General features: G+C 45.7%; 1 protein-coding gene across 2 annotated transcripts in view; it reads right to left on the reverse strand.

Annotated features, from left to right (window-relative positions):
- The window catches only part of LOC127607030 (receptor-type tyrosine-protein phosphatase gamma-like), a 399,557-nt gene that overhangs the window by 178,776 nt on the left and 193,952 nt on the right, over positions 1–26,829 (reverse strand). For both annotated transcript variants that reach the window (XM_052075037.1, XM_052075036.1), the window contains exon 3: positions 2,722–2,904. In XM_052075037.1, the coding sequence (XP_051930997.1) occupies positions 2,722–2,904 (183 nt within the window). The remainder of the gene's footprint in view (positions 1–2,721; positions 2,905–26,829) is intronic.

The raw sequence follows: 26,829 nt of genomic DNA on the forward strand, positions 1-26,829 counted from the left end.
GAGAAACAGTTTGTGTGTTTTTGTATATTTAATCATGTTTATTCAGATTTTGATAAGTGGTTTGTACCTTCAGGTAGAGCCTCTCTAGTTTTGATTTTTCTTCATTCGATTTGATCATTTGTGAGGAGTTTTGAAAGTGTCACTCCTTTCCCCTCTGGGATATTTCTTGTTAACAGCCATTTTCTTCCTGGTCGTAAAGTTACATTTTCCTAACTTTACCCAAACTTCAATCCTAACACTAATACAAAACATAACATTTTCTCGGCACCAGCCTACATAATAGAGGCAATTCGATTTGTGAAAACGCCAAGATAGCCCCTCCACACAAAAATAAATAAAGAAATAAATAAAATAACTTTTGCAGAGTGCAACAAAGATTCAGCTCTTTGTTGTGTTTTGCTTGGATCAAATGTCATCAATTACTCTTCCACCGTCTCAGAAAGTATTTTCAGTTTACACTCATGATTAAATGGTGCAAAATAAAAGAACTACAGTATATGCTCGACAAACAGGTTAGTGCTGGGAATAAGACTAAATGATGTCAATCTACTAACCAAACAAATGTGGCATCTGCCTTTCAACTGGCCGAGACTGAGGAGAATTTATCATCCATCTTTCTGACATCCTGGTATAATGAAATACCTGCAGCTGTCAAAGAGGGTCCATGCAATGCCAAGAAAACCGAATGCAGATAGCAGCGTGTTGATTCCGACATGCAGTGACACCAGAGTTGGCCCTTGTTATATTCTGCTTGTCTGAAATAGGTGCCGTTATCTGCATGAGGAATGTCTTGTTTCATATTGCACCTGTCCTGTTTCATAATAGGAGGAAGGGGAGTGGTGCAGCAGATGTTTGACATGCAGACATGCCGACGGAAACAAGGATTATTAGATGTGTCACACTGGTGTACATCCTCCGTATTCTGGTTTTCTCTTTTCAAGGGTTTCATTTTGTTACGTTTTTAAAATGTTATATATTGGAACCCAATTGTTGCAATTTCCTTTTACGATAACACTATAAATGTTAATAAATTAGAGAGGTTATTTTATTTGTAGTAGTTATCATGATTCAGTTTTTTATTTGGATTCCATTTGGTTTTGTTTCCTCTGTGCTTTTTGTCTTCCTCGTTTGGTTAACACAAGTGATGACCACAGGCGGAAACAAAACCAATCAGCTCCCTCAACCCCGAGTGTCTTGTCCAGGTCTTTCTTTTTGTCTCGTCAGTTTGCTTGTATTCAGTTTTATGGTTTCTGTCAGTCTTGGTCAGATCATTGTTGCTGTCACATTGTTGTTACTGTGTTGTCATGTTTTTTTTGTTTTTCTTGCTGTAACATTATTTTGTTTCACTGTGATGTTTATTTGGGGTTTTTTGTTTGTGTTTTGGATTTAGTTCTTCCGGTGTACCCATGTAAGTTTTTTTTTTAACTGCCTGGTTCTTTTGACTCCCTGCTTTTATTTATTGTATTATTATTATTATTATTATTTGGTCCACGGCCATCACGATAGTAGTTTTAGCCTGCTATGTCTCTTCATATTTAACTGTTATGACTGCAAAGTCACAGACAAAGAAAACACATTTAGCTTGTTTGTCAGTGGTGAAGCCTGTTGTACTGATGATTAAGAAACTAATTACAGAATCTCAAACCACTAAATTGTTGCTAAGCAAATGGAATGAGTAAAGATACAGTATACAGTATAGAGACTTTGCCACACACTTAAATCATACTTTGCATTCGATTTGTTTCTCTGGGCTTTCTCCTTTGAACTGCACTGCAAATGTACTGACAATAAGTGAGCAACTTCTCCTTCATTCACCCATCCATCCATTTTCTGAACTGCTTGATTCTCACATGGGTCGTGTGGCATGCTGGAGACTATCCTAGCCGTCTTCGGGCAGTAGGTGGGGGACACCCTGAACTGGTTGCCAGCCAATCGCAAGGTACACAGAGACCAACAACCATCCGCGCTCACACTCATACCTAGGGACAATTTAGAGTTTTCAATCAGCCTGCCATGCATGTTTTTGGAATGTGGGTCTGTTACGATATTTTGCTTGGGAATTACTGTCCTCAACAATTGAGTTTGGTGGATGAGATCTGCCCGGAGGTCCTCAAGGCTCTGGATGCTGTGGGGCTGTCCTGGTTGACACGCATATGCAGCATCGCATGGTCATTGGGAGAGTGCCTCTGGATTGGCACACCGGGGTGGTGAGCGCGTCAACCTCACAGTGCAGAGGTGCAGGGTTCGCTTCCTGCTCCTCTCCTTGTGTGGAGTTGGCATGTTCTCCCCATGCCTGTGTGGGTTTTCTTCGGGTACTCCAATTTCTTCCCACATTCCCCCCATGCCTGTGTGGGTTTTCTTTGGGTACTCCAATTTCTTCCCACATTCCAAAAACATGCATGGCAGGCTGATTGAACACTCAAAATTGCCCCGATGTGAGAGTTAGCGCGAATGGTCGTTCATCTCTGTGTGCAATGATGGCAACCGTCTCAGAGTATACCCTGCATACAGCACAAAGACAGCTGTTATAAGCTCCAGCACGCCCCGCGATCCTTGTGAGGATAAATTGGATTGATAAATGGATGAATGGATGGATGGCAAATGAAAGAAAAAACTTGAATCACTACCACGGTATGAAATAGGACCCACTACGATATGTGGTGGGACATTGCATTCCCTTCCGGAGACTTGGACAGACCTACTTGCATATGTTTACCGTACCTGTTTTACCAGTGTTCTTCATCGACGTCTTATTTGAAGATTCAACGTCAAAGCCTTCCAGAGTAATTTCCTGAAACTCAGTGGATATTTTCGCATCTTCATCCAAAATGTTGATGGGTGACTGTTTTTTCTCCTTACATTCTGGATAGGCTGCTGCCCAGCCCTCATCTGGTCCAAATATACCTGTAAAAACAAGAAGGTAAGATTCTCATTAGAAGAGCGACAGTCTTCTTCCGAAGTACATATCAAGCACCGTTTCTGCATGAGAGTTCATCCACGAAAGCACGGCTGCCAAGTTGTCTGAAATTAAAAGGAGACATTGCTTACAAAATAAACAGCAAGTGCTTTAAACTAAGGCAGCTGCTGAATAAGGAGCAACACCATCTGTGTTTCTGTTATGAGGTGGAACATTTAATTCTCCTCAAACAGCTGTTTTCACAACTGTTTGCTTACAGTCTTCCCACAACATCTCTGATTATGCACTGCTGACCATTGTCTCAGTACGTTCCAGACAGCTAAATGCAGTGGATGTCTGTCACAGTGTGAGCTAACAGTGTACACGAAAACACATCAGACATTTCATGAGGATGCTGACAAGTTCTATTTACATCTGAAGAAACATCCTTTGACAGTAAATTTTCGGTGCAAAGGCTCAAGGCCAGAGGAGCAGTTGAGTGACTCTCAGGAGAGTTTATGAAAAAGAAATAGATGCTGGAAAAGCCACGGCTGAAATGTCAAGGAGCCCATCATCATTTGACACCGGAGTGTGTAACACTGTAGCTGATCCAATAAGGTTTTTAGTTTCCTCCTTTTCTCCCTGCCTTTTAGCGGGATTGGGGGAAATATACAATGAACACCAGATGCTATAAAAACCAATGAGAGCATTTTGGGGTGATAGAGAGCGATCAAATCTTCAACCGCTTCATAATTTCCTCAGCAAAAGGTTCACCTCACACACTTCATTATCTTTAATTCTTATTCTCTTTTGGCGGTGGAAATGCTCATCCATCCATCCATTAAGAACATAAAATACACTTTAAAATGTTTGTGTAAACGGTCATCGTCCTCATGTGCCTGTCTCGTACTTGCATTCCTATTTTGCATTTCTGGCACTCAATCCGACAATATATTTCACTGATGGTGGCCAAAAGATCATTGTCTACATTTAACTGGATAAGTGAGCATCACATTGCTTGCACCAGCTGTTCAACACTCTGGGGGAAGGCCACAAATTGGAAACGTCAGCTGAAAATGATGCGCACTTGCTGTGAATTGTGAGTCGACTCACCCACGTCGACTCTCACTTGCTGCACCCCACTTGCTCTAATCTCTAGCCCCTAATTGAAAGCAATACCGAGCTCCCGGGCTCCTAAATGAATTTGTCTATGATTACTCATGCCCTGGCAGATTGAGAGCACTGGGTAATGTCTATTTCATTGAATTAGGTAGCATCCTGTTATCCTTCCTCTTTCCCCAATCTGCGTCTTTGCCCTGGGGTGTGTATTGATTGAGATGGTTTTAGCTTTCGAATAAGGCTGGTATTACCTGTGACACAAGCTGCCCAGACAGCAGATGTTAAGGTTTGAGAAACAGGAAGTAATTCTTTATTTATCCATTCATCCAGCCATTATTTGAAATGAGGGTTGTGGGTGTGCTCGAGTCTTTTCCAGCCGTCTTTGGACAATCAGCAGGGGTACAACCTCAACCGGTTCCCAGCCAATCGTAGGGCACGCATAGACAAACAACCGCTCACACTCACAATAACACCTTAGGACAATTTAGAGTGTTCAATTAACCTACCATCAATGGTTTTGGAACGTGGGAGGAAAACAGAGCACCCAGAGAAAACCCACACAAGCAAGGGTAGAACATGCAAACTCCACACAGGAAGGCCACAGCCCAGAATGGAACTTTGGACCGCTGTACTCTCAGACGGTCATGCTGATTAGTTATTAACTTCACAAAAAAGAAGATCACTGCTGCTCAACACTACACAGAGCTAACCACTAAAAGGCCTTTTTTTTCACCACAGGAACTTTACCCAAAACTTGGAACTACTAACTTTGCATGTTAACACCAGACTGTGCCCCAACCTCATTTGAAGTTTGGGTGGTAGGCATAGGACGTAAGCAACCCATGATGTAATGGGTGATGAAAGGCATTGATAGACATTGAGTATGATGGTTGTTCACTTTCCTAGGGAAATCGTCCGATCAGCCGATCATGACCGGTGGCCGATTAAAAAACCTATATATGTGTGTGTGTGTGTGTTATTACTGGGGCGGCCGGTAGTCCAGTGGTTAGCACGTCGACTTCACAGTGCAGAGGAGGTACCGGGTTCAATTCCAGCTCTGGCCTCCCTGTGTGGAGTTTGCATGTTCTCGCTGGGCCTGCGTGGATTTTCTCCGGGTACTCCGGTTTCCTCCCACATTCCAAAAACATGCATGGCAGGCTGATTGAATGCTCTAAATTGTCCCTATGTGGATGGTTGTTCATCTCTGTGTGCCCTGCGATTGGCTGGCAACCGATTCAGGGTGTCCCCCGCCTACTGCTGGGATAGGCTCCAGCACCCCTCCCCCCCCCGACCCTAGTGAGGATCAAGCGGTTCGGAAAATGGATGGATGGATGTTATTACTGCTTATTATTACTGCTATCCAGTGATTCCATTTAATACCCACTGGATTGGTCCATCGCTTGAGGGATCCCCTCATCCTCCTCATATAGGCACACTCCTCAGTACATCGATTTCTGCCAATTACCCTCCAATACTGATGGAATCAGTGTTGGGAGAAAATATATTTCATGTCTACTGAGCCGAGCCTCCGCCTAACCGAGAAGACAAACAAACTGCACAGGTCGATGTTGCTCTTTTTTTCATGATTTCCAGGCTTCATCAGACTTGATTTGTCCTGAATACTTAATTACAGGGAAAGTTTGTTCATACAAGAAGAATCCCTATCTTTTCCAGGACAGAAGACGTGTGTGTGTGTGCGTGTGTGTGTGTGTGTGTGTGTGTGTGTGTGTGTGTGTGCGTGTGTGTGTGTGTGTGTGTGTGTGTGTGTGTGTCGGTGTGTGTCGGTGTGTGTGTGTGTGGATTCTGCCTCTCCACATTTTGTTTCGGTCACCTGCCCCTGATTGTGCTTTCTTCACCCGCCTTAGCCCTGATTACATTTTTTTAACTTAATGCCTCATCTTGTCTCATTGCCAGTTCATTGCGCCTTGTTGTCACATTCCAGCAGTCTTTGTTCTACCAACCAATTAATTGTGAGTTTCACCCTTGTGTGATGATTGACCTTGTCGTTTTGCCTTACCAATTTTCGCTACCTTTGCCTTTCCTGACTACGGCTACCCATGCACTGTACCCAAGCCTGCTTATTAAATAGTTTGCTATTTGCAAGCCTTTCGGCACTCACTCTCGCATTCGTGTCCTGTTCTTTGTACTGTCTGCTTCAAAATTAACTGACTTTTAAGCCTTGCAGTCTGTGAAAGGTCAGAGGAAGCAGCTTTGTGTAAATAACAGACAATGAAAGATCAGCAATGTTGGACTTTAGGTATTACTAGTGAGTGCAATGCTGCCTTTCTTGTGGGGTGTTTCACTAATTTGCAGTTAACTAATTAATTCAAACAAAGAGAGAGAGAGCGAGAGAGAGAGAGAGAGAGAGAGAGAGAGAGAGAGAGAGAGAAAGAGAGAGAGAGAGAGAGAGAGAGAGAGAGAGAGAGAGAGAGAGAGAGAGAGAGAGAGAGAGAGAGAGAGAGAGAGAGAGAGGAAAAATCACAAATCTTCCAGAAGCAGAATCCCACAAAAACCCACAACACAGGGTACCGAAAATATTGCACGAAACAAACCTACGTATTTCTCCAGCATGTTCTCGAGAGGAAGAGAAACATCCTTCCCTCCATCCATTTTTTTCTCTTTTTTTTAATGCTGGTTATCCTGTTTAAGTTTGCAGGGAGTTAAACTCTTACGCGAGCTGACTTTCGGCGAAAGGTCGACCGGACTGATCGTCAGTCAATCACATGCCAAATGGAGATGGAATATGACATTGACATGGAAACAAGTTGTTGTTGTTCCCATATTGCAAATACTCATTTTATATTCTAAAATTGAATGGACAATTATTAAATTATTCTTTTATTTATTCAAGTATAAAATATCTATCTATATATCTATCTATAGATATATATATAAAATATCTCTTTATCTATCTATCTATCTATCTATCTATCTATCTATCTATCTATCTATCTATCTATCTATCTATCTATCTATCTATCTATCTATCTATCTATCTATCTATCTATCTATCTATCTATCTATCTATCTATCTATCTATAAAAAATCCTCGTCTCACCACTTGGGTGGTGTCCGTCCCTCATTCAGCTCGGGTCCTCTACCAGAGGCCAGGAAGCTTGAGGGTTCTGCGCAGTATCCTTGCTGTTCCCAGCACTGCACATTTCTGGACTGAGATGTCCGATGTTGTTCCCGGGATCTGTTGCAACCACTCATCTAGTTTGGGGGTCACTGCCCCGAGTGCTCCGACCACCACAGGCACGACTGTCACCTTTACCTTCCAGGCTCTCTCCAGCTCCTCTCTGAGCCCTTGGTATTTCTCGAGTTTCTCATGTTCCTTCTTCCTGATGTTTCCATCACTTGGGACCGCTACATCCACTCCAACGGCTTTCCTCTGCCCTTTATCTATGATCACGATATCTGGTTGGTTCGCCATTACCATCTTGTCAGTCTGGATCTGGAAGTCCCACAGGATCTTCGCTCTGTCATTCTCCACCACCTTCGGAGGTGTTTCCCATTTTGACCTTGGGGTTTCCAGTCCATACTCCGCACAGATGTTTCGGTAGACTATGCCAGCCACCTGGTTATGGCGTTCCATGTAGGCTTTCCCTGCCAGCATCTTACACCCTGCAGTTATGTGTTGGATCATCTCAGGTGCCTCTTTGCACAACCTACACCTTGGGTCTTGTCTGGTGTGGTACATCTGGGCCTCAATGGCTCTGGTGCTCAGGGCCTGCTCCTGAGCAGCCAGGATGAGTGCCTCTTTCCTGTCCTTCAGGCCAGCCCTGTCCAGCCACTGATAGGGCTTCTTGAGATCAACCACTTCAGTTATGGTCCGGTCGTACATCCCGTGTAGGGGCCTGTCCTCCCATGATGGTCCCTCTTCCCAGCACCTCATCCTCTGTTCCCCATTGTCTGAGACATTCTCTGAGTACGTCATCCGTTGGAGCCCTCTCCTTGATGTAATCATGGAGCTTGGATGTTTCATCCTGGACAGTGGCTCTCACACTTACTAGTCCCCGCCCTCCTTCCTTTCGGCTTGCGTACAGTCTCAGGGTGCTGGATTTGGGATGGAACCCTCCATGCATGGTTAGGAGCTTTTGAGTCTTAACATCCGTGGTATGAATCTCTTCCTTTGGCCACCTTATTATTCCTGCAGTGTATCTGAACACTGGCAGGGCATAGGTGTTTATGGCCCGGGTCTTATTCTCTGTCACGTTGTGCCCGAGGCGATCTTTCATCGCCTCGGGCACAACGTGACAGAATTCTCCGGCCACCATGGATCCCGCAGACATCGAAAAGATATTGTCCGCTCTTTCCCGACAAAAGCAACAGATGAGTCAGCACGGCCAAGCCATTTCGGACCTCCGCGGCGCGGTCTCCATGCTGGCTCATCGGTTCGATGAATTAGAACCTCGGTTGGTCCGGGTGGAGGAGCAAGGACCATCTCCCCCCGGGGTTCGTTCAATCATTCCTGAAGCGCCCTCATATCCTACTATGACGAGGGAGCCATCGCTTCCACACCCCCCTCGCTACGGGGGTGAGCACGGGCAGTGTGGACACTTTCTCCACCAATGCTCCCTCATTTTCGACCAACAACCATCTGCCTTCGCTAATGACGCCGCGAGAGTGGCTTATGTTATGAGCTTGTTGACAGGTCCGGCGGCATCATGGGCGATAGCAACCAGTGACGCGAAGCCGAATCTCCGTACTTCGTTCCCCGACTTTGTGGCAGCGTTCCGCCGGGTGTTCCACCATCCCGTGCGGGGCAGAGAGGCAGAGGGCCGGCTACTCGCCCTCCACCAGGGAGAGCGATCGGTAGCAGATTACTCCATCGAGTTCCGGATCCTGGCCGCCCAGAGTGGATACGGCGATCGGGCGTTGTGTGGTCTGTCTCGCCGCGGACTAAGCCCTCAACTCAAGGACGAGCTGGCGACCCACGACCACAGCACCGACCTGGAGGAGTTAATCGACCTCTCCCTCCTCATGGACAATCGCCTGAGGGAGCGAAGCCAGGAGCGTGGAGGTGACCGGTTCCAGTTCCGGCGTACATCCACGGAGGAACAGATGCAGCTGGGAGGCAAGGACGTTGGTGCGGAGGAAGGAAGGCGTCGTTTCAGCGATCGAGCGATGACTGACAGCGTTCAACCATCTCCTCACGCCGCAACCAGCTATCCGGGGTCGTCATTCCGTGTCCACCCCGAGAACTGTGAGTCACGACCTCGCGCGTCACCCCCCGAGTCTAGGCGAGTCGACACGCGACCGGGACACCCCAACAGACTTGAGCTCGAGGGGGAGATATTTGGTGGGTCCCGGTCAAGGTGGGTTCGGGCCCTGGTAGACTCAGGAGCGGATGACTGTTTAATGGACACCAATCTCGCGTCCGAGCTGGGTTGTTTTTTGGAGGAATTGATAGATAAGAAGCGGGTTCGTGATCTTGATGGGCGTCTCCTGGCGGTAGTAACGCATAGAACGGAGCCGCTAAAACTTCTACTCTCCGGTAATCATATCGAGCATCGCCGGTTTTACGTAATGCGGTCCCGCAACGCTCCGATCATCCTCGGATTACCCTGGTTTAAGACACATAACCCCGTGATTTCCTGGGCACGCCCGGCAATAGATAGCTGGGGCCAGTATTGTTATTAGCACTGTCTACAATCGGCCGTCTGGAAGCACGAACGTGTCACACCCCCCGAGGAGATCTGCCTTGACGGAGTGCCGGATTGCTATCGGGATCTTAAGGAAGTGTTCAGCGAGGATCGTGCACGCTCTTTGCCCCTACACCGCCCCTACGATTGCGCTATAGACCTGCAGGCGGGCGCTCCGTTGCCGACCTCGCGGCTGTATCAGGTGTCCCAACCCGAGCGCGAGGCGTTGACGGAGTATATCAACAGCTCGCTCGCTGCAGGTCTCATTAGACCATCGCGTTCACCGTGGGGGCGGGTTTTTTCTTCGTAGGGAAGAAGGACAAGACCCTGCGACCCTGCGTAGACTATCGTGGATTAAACGAAATTACAATTAAGAATAGATACCCGCTACCCTTGTTGGACTCCGCCTTCGCCCCATTACAATCAGCCACCATTTTCTCTAAATTAGACTTACGCAGCGCTTACCACTTGGTTCGCATCCGGGAGGGTGACGAGTGGAAAACAGCTTTTAGGACCCCTCTGGGTCATTTCGAATACTTGGTTATGCCTTTTGGGCTGACAAACGCTCCTGCCATGTTCCAGAACCTGATCAACGACGTTTTAAGGGACATGATTAACATTTTTTGTTTCGTTTATCTTGACGACATTTTGATTTTTTCCCGGTCATTACACGAGCACCAGCAACACGTTAGGCTGGTGCTACAACGTCTACTGGAAAACCGGCCCTTCGTCAAGGCAGAAAAGTGTGAATTCCATGTCCCCGTCATCTCCTTCCTGGGGTTCATTATCGAACAGGGCAGGTTAAGAGCGGACCCCATTAAGACGCGTGCAGTCACTAACTGGCCGGTTCCTACCAATCGCAAGAAACTGCAGCGCTTTTTGGGGTTCGCCAACTTCTACCGACGCTTCATCCGCGGTTACAGTCAGAAGGCGCTCCCCTTAACCCGCCTTACGTCCATTAAAATCCCATTTAAGTGGGACCCGACCGCGGATGCGGCGTTCGCGAACCTGAAGGCGGCGTTTACTAGTCCCCCCCGTACTACAACATCCTGACCCTGATCTTCCTTTTATCGTGGAAGTGGACGCCTCGGATTCAGGGGTGGGTGCGGTGCTGTCCCAACGTTCTCCGGTCGACCAGAAGCTGCACCCCTGCGCCTTCTTCTCCCGTTGACTCAGTGCTGCCGAGTCCAATTACGACGTGGGCAACCGTGAACTGTTGGCAGTAGTGACCGCCTTGCAGGAGTGGCGGCACTGACTCGAGGGGGCAAAGGAGCCTTTCACGGTCTACACGGATCATAAGAACCTCGCTTATCTACGCTCCGCCAAAAGACTAAACGCCCGTCAGGCCCGGTGGGCCCTCTTCCTCACCAGGTTCGACTTTGTCCTCACCTACTCTCCCGGGTCTAAGAACACTAAGCCCAACGCCCTTTCCCGTCTCCACGAACCTGCGGGGAGGGACCGATCCCCGGAGACCATCCTCCCGACCCAGTGCATCGTGGGGGCCGTCCAATGGGAGATTGAGCAGCGGATCCAGGCAGCCCTGGAGGGGGTTCAGGTGCTGGCGGGGTGCCCAGCAGGGAGGCTGTTCGTACCTCCGCCCCTCCGATCTGAGGTTCTGCAGTGGGGACATGGGTCCAAGGTGGCATGTCACCCCGGGGTGAACCGGACGGTGCAACTCGTCGCCCAGCGGTTCTGGTGGCCGGAGCTCCGTAGTGACGTGACGGAGTTCATCAAGGCCTGCACCTCCTGCGCCTGCGGCAAGTCGTCCCATCAACCTCCGGCGGGACTGCTCCAGCCGTTGCCCATTCCTCCTCGCCCGTGGTCCCACATCGCTCTGGACTTCATCACGGGCCTCCCTCCTTCCCGGGGTCGAACTGTCGTGCTCACGATCGTGGACCGCTTCTCCAAGGCTGCTCATTTTGTGCCTTTGTCCAGGTTGCCGTCGGCGCTGGAGACCGCCGACCTCCTCGTCAAACACGTCTTCCGTCTCCACGGCATTCCGGCGGACATCGTGTCGGATCAGGGGCCCCAGTTTGTGTCTCGCGTCTGGAAGCGGTTCTGCCGGTCCCTCAGAGCTACAGCCAGCCTGACCTCGGGATACCACCCCCAGTCCAATGGACAGGCTGAGCGCGCCAATCAGGATCTGGGGGCGGCCCTCCGCTGTGTGTGCCTCCACCGTCCCGCATCCTGGGTCGACCACTTACCCTGGGTGGAATATGCCCACAACACCCTCGTCTCTTCCGCCAAAGGCAGATCACCATTCATGACGGCTTACGGGTACCAGCCACCGTTGTTTCCATCCCAGGAGGGGCAGGTGGAGGTCCCTTCTGTACAGTACCACCTTAAGCGGGCCCATCACGTGTGGAAGGAGGCCCGGGCTGCGTTGTCCCGCACTGCGACCCGGAACCGTCAGATCGCAGATCGTCGTCGGCGCCCGGCGCCCTCATATGTGGTGGGACAGAAGGTGTGGCTGGCAACGAGGGATCTTCGACTGGCCGGCACGTCTGCAAAACTGGGACCCCGATTCACTGGACCATTCGAGGTCGAGGCCGTCATCAGTCCCGTCGCAGTCAGGCTCCGGCTACCGGCCTCCATGAAGGTTCACCCCGTGTTCCACGTCTCCCTGCTCAAGCCTGTGTCTTCCAGCACCTTGGCGCGTCCTCCCGCTCCGCCGCCACCTCCGCGGGTGGTCGATGGTGGTCCGGTGTACGCGGTACGTGCCATCCTGGACTCTCGGCGCAGGGGCAGGGGTTTCCAGTACCTGGTCGACTGGGAGGGCTACGGGCCGGAGGAGCGGCAATGGGTGCCCCGCTCCTGGATCCTTGATCCGTCCCTTTTGCGCGACTTCCACACTGCTCATCCGTCCAAGCCGGGTAGTCCGCCGGGAGGCGTCCATTGAGGGGGGGGGTACTGTCCCGTCACGTGCCCGCCAGCAGGTGGCGGGCTTTTCCCTCCGCCAACTGCACACCTGTCCGTAATTACGGGCTGATTATCCTCCTTTTTTAAGAGGCTCCAGCAGTCCACTCACTGCCGGAGAATTCCACGCCGTGCCATTGTTCTCTCGTGCTAATTCCTCTATTGATGATTACTCGTTGCCTCGTTGCCTTTTTGCCTTACGGCCATCACTCTTGTTATTCGCGTTGCCTCTAAATTGTATACATCTATATTGCCTAATCAGTTCTCCCTCGCATTTTGTTTTTTTCAGCGAGCGTTTTCGGTTGTTTCCTTATTTCTTCCCTGGTCCTTATTTGACCAGCGTTTTTTGTTACTGTTTCCCTGTCGGGCTCTTTCTGTTCGTTATTAAAAACTTTTTGTGTTCATACAAGATCTTTTCGTGTCTGCTTTACCTGGGATCCACCTCGTTATTTAGTTGTGCACGAGGCGATCTTTCATCGCCTCGGGCACAACGTGACAAAAATCAACTCGGCCCCCTTTGCTGTGTTGCTTTGCCATGAAAACGTGATTTCACACCCCGTCCTGTGTCCCAGTGACCCCGTCACTCTACAAACCGCCAAACTGTAATCCCATCTGACTCTCCAACTGAGCGTGAAGACATCGCAAAACAAAGTCCTCCTCGCACATCCCGCTTGTCTCCCTCACGCACCTGCCACCCACACACAATCATACACATCCCAACAAGGTAAAAATAAAATAAAACAGATAAAGCGCCACACCCCACAGGCCTCCCACCTACATCATTTCTTTGCTTGACATCCTTCCAAAGGACAAGAGAAAAAATAAACGGTTAAATGTATCCCTCAAAAATTCACCTTCTACACAACTTTGTAAGTATGTTTGTTTGAATAAAACAAGACAACCTATGTCTATTGTGTGTTTCATGTTAATCCACCTCTTCAATTGGATTTATCTTTGCAAAATATAAAATTGACAGTGGGTTCAAAGAAGCTGGTCATCCTCCGAAGATAATTCCCAGTGGACCCTATCATAGGTGCCATTAATCTACTCTACAGCAAGTGAAGTCAATGCAGCATTTAGGCCAGGGGTGTCAAACTCCTTTTTGTCGTGGGCCACATTAAGGTACCGTTTCCCTTGGACGGTCTTTATGACTGAAACCATCTAAAAAAAAGCCAACATTCACGGTTTATTCAACGTTTTTTTAAGTTACTGTAATGAGGAGTTTGGTCACAAACAATGCTTACAATGTCTCTAATTTATTAAACATGAGAATTTTAAATTTTGGTAGAGATTTTAGCAAGCATCATGGAAGTTGATATGTTTGATTTGTTTTCGTGGGCCACATAAAATGATGTGGCGGGCCAGGTCAGGCTCCTAAGCCTTGATTTTGACGCCTGTGGCTTAGGCCACAGGTTGTGTTTCAAAACAATTAGGATTATAAAGGTGCTAACCGAGCATTATCAGAAAACATAACTTCATTATGAACGAGGGTTCTAGCACTTTAAAAATGGGTAAAGAAACCTTCAGGCTCAATTCGATCTCTCTCAATCTCAAGCTTCATTCGAGTTACCAGGCATCTTGAGAAATGTCTTCAAAAAGTGATGATGAATTCCAGCTCACATTAAGCACATCGTTCACATTACCATCCATCCTCTTTGTCAGTTAGGCTCCGACAATCTTCTTTCTCACTCTCAGTAATTTACCTCTGTGCCTCTCTGGTTGGCTTGGAGAAAATCAAATCTCATATCTATCTATCTATCTATCTATCTATCTATCTATCTATCTATCTATCTATCTATCTATCTATCTATCTATCTATCTATCTATCTATCTATCTATCTATCTATCTATCTATCTATCTATCTATATTAAACAGAGAATATATATACTGTATGTATATGCACTAGTTGGACCTTTGTTAAAAAAAAAAATATAACTTTATATGTGATTTCAGCTAATAATGTAAACATTCGTATAAATTTGTGCAAAATGGCAAAGTAGAAATCATGTGTTGTCAGAATTAACCCTGTCTGATTTTACTTATTCATTTCATTCTCTTTGGCTGATTGAACACTTTAAATTGTCCCTAGGTGTGAGTGTGAGTGTGAGCGTGGTTGGTTGTTCGTCTCTGTGTGCCCTGCGATTGGCTGGCAACCGATTCAGGGTGTCCCCTGCCTACTGCCCGGAGACAGCTGGGATAGGCTCCAGCACCCCCCGCGACCCTAGTGAGGATCAAGCGGTTTGGAAGATGAATGAATGAATTTCATTCTCTTTCTCCCCTGTGGTTGGTGCTCCCTTCTTCTGGAGGTGTGACACTGGTGGCGCCATTGTTGTGTGGCCACGGATGGTGCTGTGGGGAACAGATCATTATGCTTGTTGTTAATGTCACCAATTGAGTATAACTGGTGTTGATTTTACTGTTGTTATGACCATTGTGGGCGGCCCGGTAGTCCAGTGGTTAGCACGTCGGCTTCACAGTGCTGAGGTACCGGGTTCGATTCCAGCTCCGGCCTCCCTGTGTGGAGTTTGCATGTTCTCCCCGGGCTTGCGTGGGTTTTCTCCGGGTGCTCCGGTTTCCTCCCACATTCCAAAAACATGCGTGGCAGGCTGATTGAACACTCTAAATTGTCCCTAGGTGTGAGTGTGAGTGTGAATGGTTGTTCGTTTCTGTGTGCCCTGCGATTGGCTGGCAACCGATTCAGGGTGTCCCCCGCCTACTGCCCGAAGACAGCTGGGATAGGCTCCAGCACCCCCCGCGACCCTAGTGAGGATCAAGCGGCTCGGAAGATGAATGAATGAATGAAGGACCATTGTGTTCTTGTCCCTCCAATTGTCACTACATCGCTCTATTGCATTTTCACCCTCTATTGGCCCTCCCTCTCTCTTCTGTCTCTCCATCTCATACCTTTTATGGTTTTGCACATCTTCTCATCGACTTAAGTGTCACTTGCGCACCTTCATGAAATGTACGCAGTCTGGGTGGAGTGGCCCTAAAATTTAGGCATTCCGTTTGCTGTATACCTCGCCTGAGCCACTTGCGTGCCTTTCCTCGTGCACACTCCAGACACTGTCGTAAATCCAGCTCCCCGTGTAGGTGAAACATCATATTGCATGTTTTGAGCCCTTTCATTTGCTCTGACAGATGACGGTAGGTGATGTCTGTCACTGGCCGACTCCGATAATTTGTGCTGATATGTTGATGGGAGCGGCCCGGTAGTCCAGTGGTTAGCACGTCGGCTTCACAGTGCAGAGGTACCGGGTTCGATTCCAGCTCCGGCCTCCATGTGTGGAGTTTGCATGTTCTCCCCGGGCCTGCGTGGGTTTTCTCCGGGTGCTCCGGTTTCCTCCCACATTCCAAAAACATGCGTGGCAGGCTGATTGAACACTCTAAATTGTCCCTAGGTGTGGGTGTGAGTGCGAATGGTTGTTCGTCTCTGTGTGCCCTGCGATTGGCTGGCAACTGATCCAGGGTGTCCCCCGCCTACTGCCCGAAGACGGCTGGGATAGGCTCCAGCACCCCCCGCGACCCTAGTGAGGATTAAGCGGCTCCGAAAATGGATGGATGGATGGATGTTGATGGGACAGGGGGCAAACACCTGGGCCATCAACGCTCACCGACTGCCCAATGTCACCTGACCACAGTTTACCAATGGCACAATATCGACACGATGTCACATTAATTGGTGAGAAATGATCATCACCATATGACTTTTTGATCACAGCCAAGGAGCATTTCGCATGCTGATGGGGGCTTGAAGTTTGGAAGCACCGATCACCAACTGAGGGGTATTTTTTCTTTTTTTTTTTAATTACCTGATTGAATGTGGTGTGATGCATGCAATGTATTGACTGGCAACCCATTCCCAGTCATGAGCATGGTATTGTGACAAAGTTATTTGTAGGTTTATTAAAAACTGCATGCAAAAACATATGCTCCTTCAAAGTAGCCTTTTAGAAGAGCCACGCACTCGTTACTGGCAATAATTTTAAGAACTTCTGGATCAGCTACACAAGTTAATTTTGCATTCATACTGTATTTCCAAATAGATCTCTATAGAATTCACGTCTCATGAAAACCCAACTAACTGGAAATTAGGACCACTGTCAGACTTGGCAGACTCACGCGTAGTGGTTGCGCACAAAAATAACAGGTGTCTCAAAAGTCCGGATGAGAGCATTAGCAAACGTTGATAGAGAAATAGCCAGGCGTGAAAATAAAACATACCCAACAAAAATAAGATCTAGGCAGGAATAGAAAAAGCTGTCCCAAATCGAATTCTACCATCGCATCTCTCTAAACTGCCAAGGTTTCATTTGCATCATTGTTTCTACCTCACTACAAATTTGTGCTTTTTTTTTTCTTTTATGCCTCACAAAAAAATTGATAAACGCTCAATCGAGGCTAGAATTTTATGTCACTTCATAAGAAGTTTATTTATTTTCCTCTTTCGTAACCAATTACCATCGGAATTCAATTGCATGTGAGAAAAGTCCCATTGTAGCAGTACATGTCCAAGCATTCGCAATAAAGACGCAAAGAACATTATGTTTCTCATACTAAACTTGGACCTAATATGTATATATATATATATAAATTACTGTTTCTGTTACAATTAATGGTATTGAACTATTCCGCGATAAGCACATATATTATGGACACGTTCGAGAATACCGAGTGCATTCTGATTCACTCCAACTGTACAGAAACTCAGAGAGTGGCTCAAATTTGTCGTTTGGTTATTCAGAGTGCACCGGAAATGGAGTACCAATGCACACACACGAGGCGTTACGGCTGGGGACATGGTGTGCCCTTTTGTCACCTGATATTTTTCTTCAGAACAATGGTTCTCAAATAGGGGTACGTGATGGATCCGTAAAGGAACTTCAGGGGGGTTCATGAGATATTAAAATCTGTTTAAAAAGAAGCATCCATGCAAAAACCTTGATAACAGCAGTTGCCTCTCCGCCACCAAGAATGACAAAGATCCTCAGTGAAGCACAAGCCGAAATTGCCTCTCACTAAATCTTAAAAACATTCAGTTCAATGCAACAATACAACAAGTGCCCAGTAAGACGTAGAGCATATTCACAAATACGCTAAACTAGACCATTGCCCCGGCATGAAAATGATGATTCACCATTTTCTTGGCCGGGCACAGACAGCTTTCTGTTTCCAACTTGTCCGTGCGCTGGACCGCCCAGACAAACACATGGCCTGAGACTAATGTGGGCCCAAAAATGAAGTTGGGCCCGTTTTTAAGTGGAGCACAGAGGTGCCAGACCACCAAAATAGGGCAGCAGATGGTTTTCACCGAACTGAAAAGGGGAAGCTCCTTTTAGCCCGCATCAAATAAGATCAAGTTCTGTGTTTTCATAAACCATCCCCGTAAAACTGTCAAACATGTAGTTTCTAGGACTGATTCCTGTGTGAATGATAACAATCTTTGCAAAGTCTTCACCTTCACCGCATGCTGCCCAAAAAAAAATAAGTCTGCTCTGTTCATTTCACCTCCTCGGAACTTTTAATAAGACTGACATGGTTCTTAATAAAGGTGGATGTGGAACCTCTGTGAATAAAAGCCAATATGCCAGGAATATCCAATCCACAGCAGCCAGGCTATTATGAGCACATGAATGCCTCTACACTGGATGACTTGATAGCTGCTAAGAAACTGCACCCACGCTTTAGTGCACTGGCCTCTCGTGTTGCTGTTCACCTTGATGCGACACCCACACGAGTGTGGGATGTAATGTTTGTGTTAAATGATGGCATGGGTAGAGTCAAGGGTGTTGAGTTGAACACTCATCGCCAACGAGATGTTTCCCTGAATAACGATTGGCATGTTTCTGCCTTCAGGGCCTCCACTTCAAAAGTGTTTATCTCCAAATCCTTTTGAGGATTAGTTTGAGCACAGAGGCAGAGCTTTGGACACTCACTTTATTCCTAATGCTCAGCTGCTGTTCATTTTACTCCAACAGGGGACATTAGCCATGACTGCATGATGTACGATCTTCCAGGCCAGTTGGGTTCGACCTTTTTTTTTTAATTGAGAGACGGACAAAATGTTTCTGTCAACGTCATCCTGCTGCTGCCATCATGTTCTTCATCAATGACCATTATAGAGTCCACCCTAGAAGAAGAACATGCTACTAAGCCCCCTAAATTTCATAGATGAGCATCAAATCCTATGTTAGGATAATAAGCAGAGCCTTTCTTTTCCAAAGCTTAAGCTTTTCCATCACTTTGGGCAAGTTTCATCCTTGTCTGAGCAGTTTATAAAATCTTCCACCATCATTTTTGAGTTGTTTACATCATCGGGTGTATCCTCTCAAAAGATGAGCTGAAGTCTTGTGAGTTTTGCAGGAGTGCGATTTAGGGGAAGTCTTAACAATCCGTCACGGTCTCTGAGGCACCCAAGCATTAACATCTTCATGATTTCTACCCACTCCGTAATGACAAAGCTTTTTACCGTAAGCTTTAACTTCTAGCTTTTTTTTAAAGATCTTATCACTGTAATCTACCTCTATTGGTTACCAAATGAAAGCAAACATTACAGCACACTGTTTTCATGGGGAACCGACAGCACACTGTGTCCACTCGCCCCCACCCATAGCCATCGTATGTACATACTCATTGAAATAGCTCACACAAACATGAATCACTGGCACAAACCCAGCTTGAGCTCAGCAGCATGTCAGTGGCATATCACCTGCTGAAGTGGATCAGCCGACCCCCTGCGTGGACTCAGTCTGACTTACAGCCCAGGATAAGAGATCCTTAAGCCTTCCTTCCTTCCTTTACCACTGTCCTCCTCCCCAGCATCTAACCTCAATGTCTAAAGTACTTTTCGAGGATTTAAGGATGAGACTTTCGGTGGTCGAAAAACAAATACATAAATAAATGTTCACGACTATGTCGATTGTGTAATCATATCCTTATCACCAGTGTACAGTCCTTTCCGAACCGCTTTATCATCACTCGGCTCACACCTAGGGACAATTTAGAGTTTTCAACCAGCCTGCCATGCATGTTTTTGGAATGTGGGAGGAAACCGGAGTGCCCGGACAAAAACTCACGCAGGCCCGGGGAGAACATGCAAACTCCACACAGGGAGGCCGGAGCTGGAATTGAACTCGGTACCGCTGCACTGTGAAGTCGACGTGCTAACTACTGGTCCACCGGGCCACCATTGTAGCTTTTTAGTTAAACTGAATATGTCATGATCCTGACATATTCATGTTCGCTTTATGTTTCCCTCACAAGCCGCAACTGACACGAATCAGCCTTATTACCTTCAGTCTTTAAAAGCCATACCACTGTGATAACTGTCAGATTATTGGCCTTGCTCACGATTCTGTCTCCAAGTGCCTAATTTTCTAGACGTACCGGTACTTGATAATGTGTGTTTACCGGTACTCCTCACAAATGAAATTTCCTACTGTGAGTGAAAAGGTTCAAGATGCAAAGTAGCCGAACATGGACACCATCTTTGTGGAGAGTTGGAATAATCTTCCACTTGAAGTGAATAAATAGTAATAAATAATGGCAAATCTAAATCTAAACATGCAGTATTCTTAGCACACAAAGTGCTGTAAATTATTACATAAAAACTTCTAAATATTGCAGAGATGTATAATGGCACATTGTAACTATATGAGTAGACATTATTTATATTCAATATCTTAATTCATAATTATTATAAATCAATTGTCATAACTGTTGTTGCGACATTCTACTTTCCCATCAGCGAGTCACTCGCATTTTTTGGCACAGTTTCTACATCAGATGGCCAATCCACCCATTTGAAAAAGTTGTTTTATTTGGGCATGGGACTCATTGTTGGCTCGGTATTGGGGTACTTGTTGGGAATATAAGCCACAGCGTCTGCACAAAAGGCAGCAGTGTGTACCTCTAATTACAGAGACCTTCAATATTTCAGAATACTTGTTTGTACTGTATATAGACAGCAGTGACTAAAACAAGGGGAAGAGTATTCTCTATTTTGGTGATGCCAGCATCCCCAGCGTTACTGGTTTGCAAGCTAGTAGGCACCTGCACACATGACAGCTTGTAGCTCGTTGAGAAGTCGTGGTCCCTGCATGGCTCACTCTTACGGGTCAATGCACAGGTCGAGCGGAACCAGCTGCTCTTTTCACACAGGGAACGATTGATGTCTTCATTAGTTCATTTTCAATTGAAGGAAAGCAGGCAGGTTGAGCGCAACAAACCTGACAGTGATGTTTATCTCCCATTTTCCCAAACAACATCACACATTTTGATCCTGTCGTGTAGTACATTCTAGAAACAACACCATTTTTTCAAATAAGAAAATCAATTCATTTGTTTGCTTTGGAGAATCATAAAACAAAACATTTCATATATACAAGAAGCCAAACAACAGCATAAATGCATTAACAAACAAAAATGACGAAGGCTTAAGAGTAATTGCCATGTCATGGATGCAAGGAATTCTACATTCATTCATTCATCTTCCGTACCGCTTGATCCTCACTAGGGTCGCGGGGGGTGCTGGAGCCTATCCCAGCTGTCTTCGGGCAGCAGGCGGGGGACACCCCGAATTGGTTGCCAGCCAATCACAGGGCACACAGAGACGAACAACCATCCACGCTCACACTCACACCTAGGGACAATTTAGAGTGTTCAATCAGCCTGCCATGCATGTTTTTGGAATGTGGGAGGAAACCGGAGCACCCGGAGAAAACCCACGCAGGCCCGGGGAGAACATGCAAACTCCACACAGGGAGGCCGGAGCTGGAATCGAACCCGGTACTTCTGCACTGTGAAGCCGACGTGCTAACCACTGGACTACCGGGCCGCCCGGAATTCTACATGTACTGCTCAAAAAAGGAGTGTTAAGAAGAAAACTTGTTAAAAACCCACCCATAGCTAACATGTATATACCTATCCATCTATTTTCCGGTCCGCTTTATACTCACAAGGGTTGCGGGGTTTGGGGTGCTGGAGCCTATCCGAGCTGCCTTCGGTCATTAGGAGGAGGACATCCTGAACCGGTTGCCAGCCAATTGCAGAGCACACAGAGACGAACAACCATCCGTACCCACACTCACACCAAAGGGAAATTTGGAATTTTCAATACTGACATGCCTGTTTTTGGAATGTGGGAGGAAACCAGAGTACCCGGAGAAAACCCACGCAGGAATGGGGAGAAGATGCAAACTCCACACAGGAAGCCCGCAGGCGGAATCGAACCCTGCACCTCTGCACTGTGAGGCCGACGTTCTAACCAGTCCACGATCGTGCCATGAGTGAGTGTGTGCACCGATGGCTGTTTGTCTCTGCGTGCCCTGTGATTGGCTGGCAACCGGTTCAGGATGTCCCCCTCCTAATGACCCCGCCCACTGCCCAAAGTCAGATGGGATAGGCTCCAGCAACCCCCGCGACCCTTGTGAGAATAATGGAAAATGGAAGGATGGATGGATTATATTGATGTGTTCAGCATTCTGCTGAGTAACGTCTCTTAAATTGTGCTCTATTTAATCAAAACCTTTTATTTAACCAGAAAATAGAACTCAATGAGACTGAGATCTCTTTTTTAAAGGGGATCTGGCTAAGCCGGAGTACAGTTAAGGTTCTACAATATCAAAACAGAACATAACAGAACACAGTCTACGTGAAAGTAAACAGGGTACAATTACAATAAGAACCCTGTCTATCTGTTTGACTTCCACTCAACCAGAAAGTGGAGCGATGCTGAAGAAAATTTTGAAAAATGCGACACAACAAAACAACAGAAGTCTAGCAATCTGCAAACCAGGAGGACAATTTACAAAGCCAATGGACAGAAATTCAGCAATTACCGGTAGTTGAAAACTATACAAAGAGAGTTCTTAAAACATCTCTCATTGATTGTATTTGTAAAATGCGCAGGCAGAAGAACTGAACAATACTGTTGGTAGATGAACCCAATCGAGTTCAATTTTTTGTGTAGGAGTGATTTTATGCCGTAAAACTAATGGTTCCACTGATATTGGCGGGTCATCATCTCTGGAAAATGTAAGCTCCCCTAAGTGATTTCATTCACAGCCATTAGAGGCAGATTATCATCAGTGTAACATTAACCTGATGAATAACACAACCTTGTTAACCCAGTATGAGGATAAAGACACTAATGTGTTTTTCAGTCCATAAATTAAGCTAGCACATTAATGTGGGTGGTTGAGGAATGTGTCTAATTAATACCTTGAGTAAACTCAACTAGCAAGGGACCAAAAGGGGCTTGAATTTATGGAGCACAGGACCAGTCAAACCCACGTTTGCTCCCATTCAGCATGGCTTCCACTCCCATACCACTTCAATTTTGGAGGTCTGCTACATCCGTGGACCGAAGATCGACTTTTCGATCAACTAACCTCCCGCGATCGACCCATAACCGATACACACACGTACACAGGCACGCCTTGATGAGCAACAGCATGACACGGAGGCATGCAACACACTTTTGCAGCCTGTTAACGATCATAGCTCACACATGCCGTTTTAAAGTGCTTCTCTCGGCCCTCTAGATTCCTATTCTTTGTCCGTACCCTCTTTGAATTGTACACAAAACAAACTCTGAATGAGAACAATGATAATGATAAAAGATATAGCGCAACAGCTCTGATCAGAAGCTGCAATTGCAGGCTGCTGAGCGCAAAAAAACACGTGGTGACAGGTCACGCGCCACCGTAAGATTTACCTGCTTTATTTTATTTTTTTTAATACGATGCATCCATCCATTTTCCGATCCACTTTATCCTCTCAAGGGTCATCAAGGGAGCTGGAGCCTATCCGAGCTGTCTTCGGGTTGTTGGCAGGGTACACCCGGTTGCCAGAGAATCGCATTTTTGTGAAAATGAGACTGGCAGGATGATTAGGGTGCAGTGTACATTAACACAAAAAATATATTATTAACATGCACAAAGACACACAAATGGTTGTTGTTGTTTTTTTATTCTCCTCTCCACCCCTCTTGATCGACTTGGGACCAGTCTGCGATCTAACGGTTGATTGCGATCGACATAATGGGCAACCCTGGTCTACAGTATGTCACTCTTGACGCAGGTCAGGGCGCGCTTCTCGTGATAGGTTACCTCTAAAATGAAACCTAGGAGCTAGGAAAATGACGTCTTTGGACCGTTTCTTCTGAGCCAGGAGACAGAAGAGGAGCCTACGACTTTCAAGAAAAAGAAGGCTACATTTAATAGACAGCATCGGGAGTCCTACTTCAAATACAGATTTATCTCAACGGGAGATTCCCACGCACCAAGCCCACTCTGTAATATGCGGCGATGGTGAGTTGTAATTTTCATGCACTTTGTATTTGCGGTGTATCTTATTTTGAAGGCAGGTTTAAACGTTACCATAGCGACCAGAGAGTGTTGCAGCCTGATAGGACGTTCCTGGTGTCATGAATCATGTTTATTCTTATGTTTAGAAAATCACGCAGTTTCCATGTAGGTCATATCATATTATGTTGTTGTTTTTGTCCGGCCTTAATGGGTGGTCCCTGAAAATATTGTCTGACATTAAATCGGACCGTGGCGCAAAAAAGGATGGGGACAGTTGAGCAACATGACAAAACGAACAAACGAACAAATGTTGCTTTTTTTGGGGGGGAGGTGGGGGGGCTGACATTCAATAATGCACCTAAGACACAATAACTGTACTGAGAAGTCCTTGTGAACATTTTTTCTTAAGTTAAGTTGTGCTTTTTTTGGTAATGAATGAGTCATTCCTTTCAAATGGTGTGTAAACTGCTTGTATTGATTTTAAGTCTCCTGTAAACAGTCCCTCGAGAAAGTATAACTGCAGTTTTTAGGTCCGATGTAGCGTCATTCAAAATGCACAGCACTTATACTCCAGCAGCCTTGATTATGCATGTAAATTGGCTGCTTATTAGAAGTTGACATATTTTCAGGAATCCTGCTGGATTCCCATGAGATGGGAGCCAAATTTACCTTTCATCACGGAATTGGGATTGGACAGGATAAAAAATTCACAGAAGCACACGGGACCGGGATTATCCAGTACAATAAAACAAAAAAATGATTTTTTTTTAAACTCGCAACATTTCCACCCCCCCCCCCCCCCAAAAAAAAGAACATACAAGTTCTTTTTAAAAAAAATTTTTAAGGTACCTGACCTCCAAAACTGAAGTGGTACGGGAGCAGGACGGGAGTGTGAGTCATTTTCGCTGGGAGAAAATTTTGATTTTTTTTTCTACTATGGTCCAGGATGTGGACGGGATTTTTCTATCAGTGTGAGATGGGATGGGAATGACATTCCACTCCATTGTCACCTTCAACAGGTTACGTGTTGAACAGTCAATCTATTGCAAATTCACAAAACACTGTGAGCTAATAAAAATATATATGTATACTAACATACAAACAATTTTATATGATATTAAATTAACTGAATTCCATAAACCTTGAAAACAATAGTATTACTTTAGGTTTGGTTAAAAGTTGCCCATCTAAAAAAACATTTGATATTGCACAAGCAACTGAAATGCTGCCGGACATACAGTCGTGCCTCTTGCAAAGTGACACATTTTCCAGATGGCGATGCCAGTATGGAAGTCCAATTGTGGTGTGATGCATTCTGGAACAACTTGCAGGCAGTTCATTTGAGAATACAGTGGTAACTGTACTCACAAAATTAATTGGTTCTGGAAGAAATTTCTTAATGTAAAAACTTTGTAAATCGGGATGCATTTTCCATGTAAATGCCCTAATCCATACAAAGACCCTCAAAATTCAGCAAAGCATAAAAATGAATCAAAACATAAAACAAATACACATTACATGTTATAATTACATTATTGCACAATAAATGAGAGTTGTGCATAACGTAAAAAAAAATAGAGTAAAGAATAAAAAAATAAAAAACTGCCCTCTTTAGTCCATGTTCTCTCGCAGAAGTGGTTTTTGCCTGGCGTTTTGTAAAAAAAAAAAAAAAGAAAACCTGATCCAAGGACGTTTGCTTTTGTTGGCTTTTATTAATCCTTCGAAAATGTCCAAGGCAAACATCAGCATAGTGAGCAAACACCGGACTGGTGAACGCTTTTTCTTGGTGATTCACATTTATGTAAAACTATCGGAAAGCCTCATGGTCCGAGGAGCGAATGACGAGGACACTGCAGAGACACATATCTATCTATCTACACGCATAGCCACACTTGGTAGATGTCCCGCTTAGCCAATGGGATACCTGCTCCGTCATAACCAATGGTACAGCAGTTATAATTATGTTGCATTTAGGAAACTCAGAACTGCTAGTAGCATCCAATACTGTCTTTTTAGGTTTCGTACCTTGACATTTCTTTCAAAACAAAACATTTTCCTGTTTAGGCGTTTCGTAACTTATTTAGTTATTTAAAATTTAGTATGAAGAGACATTCATAAGTAGAGGTACCACTGTTTTTACTGTAATTATTTATTAGTAGTGCTTCAAATTAACTGTTAGAAATGAGTCATTACATGCTGACTGCTGAAATGATTCTATTCTTTTCCAGATAGCAGCAGCATCAAACCATGAGGACAAGTCCTAATTAGGGTCACGGGTCAGCATTCCTGTTGATCCAGGATAAGCATACTTTCTTGTTTTACTTAACTTGAATTGAACTGTGTTTTTTTTTTCTACCCACAATCTTGCTGCTGTAGACTGTAAATTTCCCCAGTGTGTGACAAATAAAGCATATCTTAATCTTAACTACAGAATTTAGTCCTACATTTCGGCTCTGAACAAGCGTCCGTTACCACTCTTGGATGCACAAAAACTTTAAAAACTTTCAAAAACTGTGACGGCATTCCATTGAATGTATAATGAGAGATTTAAAATACAAATGTCAAGTAAAAGCTAACGTTTGTTGAAGACATTGTAGCTTGAGGGGCCAACAAACGATATAAAAATATATAGATACATTGGCGAGAAAAACAAGTGAAACATGTTACTGTGGCTTGATTTAACAGGAAGTGTCTCTCTTGAGACGGCCTACGGTCTGTGCATATGTGTGATGAAAAACACTGTGAAACATCCATTTGCTTGATAAAATAAACAAGCCAAGTTTACTACGGTGCCAAATGGAATTTTCTACAGCTGCATACAAATTCTCAACTCAAGAAGGCATGCTGAGCGAAGCAACTGAAACCGTCTGAACTCTCATTCATTGTGCAGGGGTCAGTGGTTTTCATGTGGTGCCAAATGTCAGCCACTGGTTTTAATGCGTT

Source organism: Hippocampus zosterae, chromosome 9, assembly GCF_025434085.1.
Source record: "Hippocampus zosterae strain Florida chromosome 9, ASM2543408v3, whole genome shotgun sequence".
Taxonomy (NCBI): Eukaryota; Metazoa; Chordata; class Actinopteri; order Syngnathiformes; family Syngnathidae; genus Hippocampus; species Hippocampus zosterae.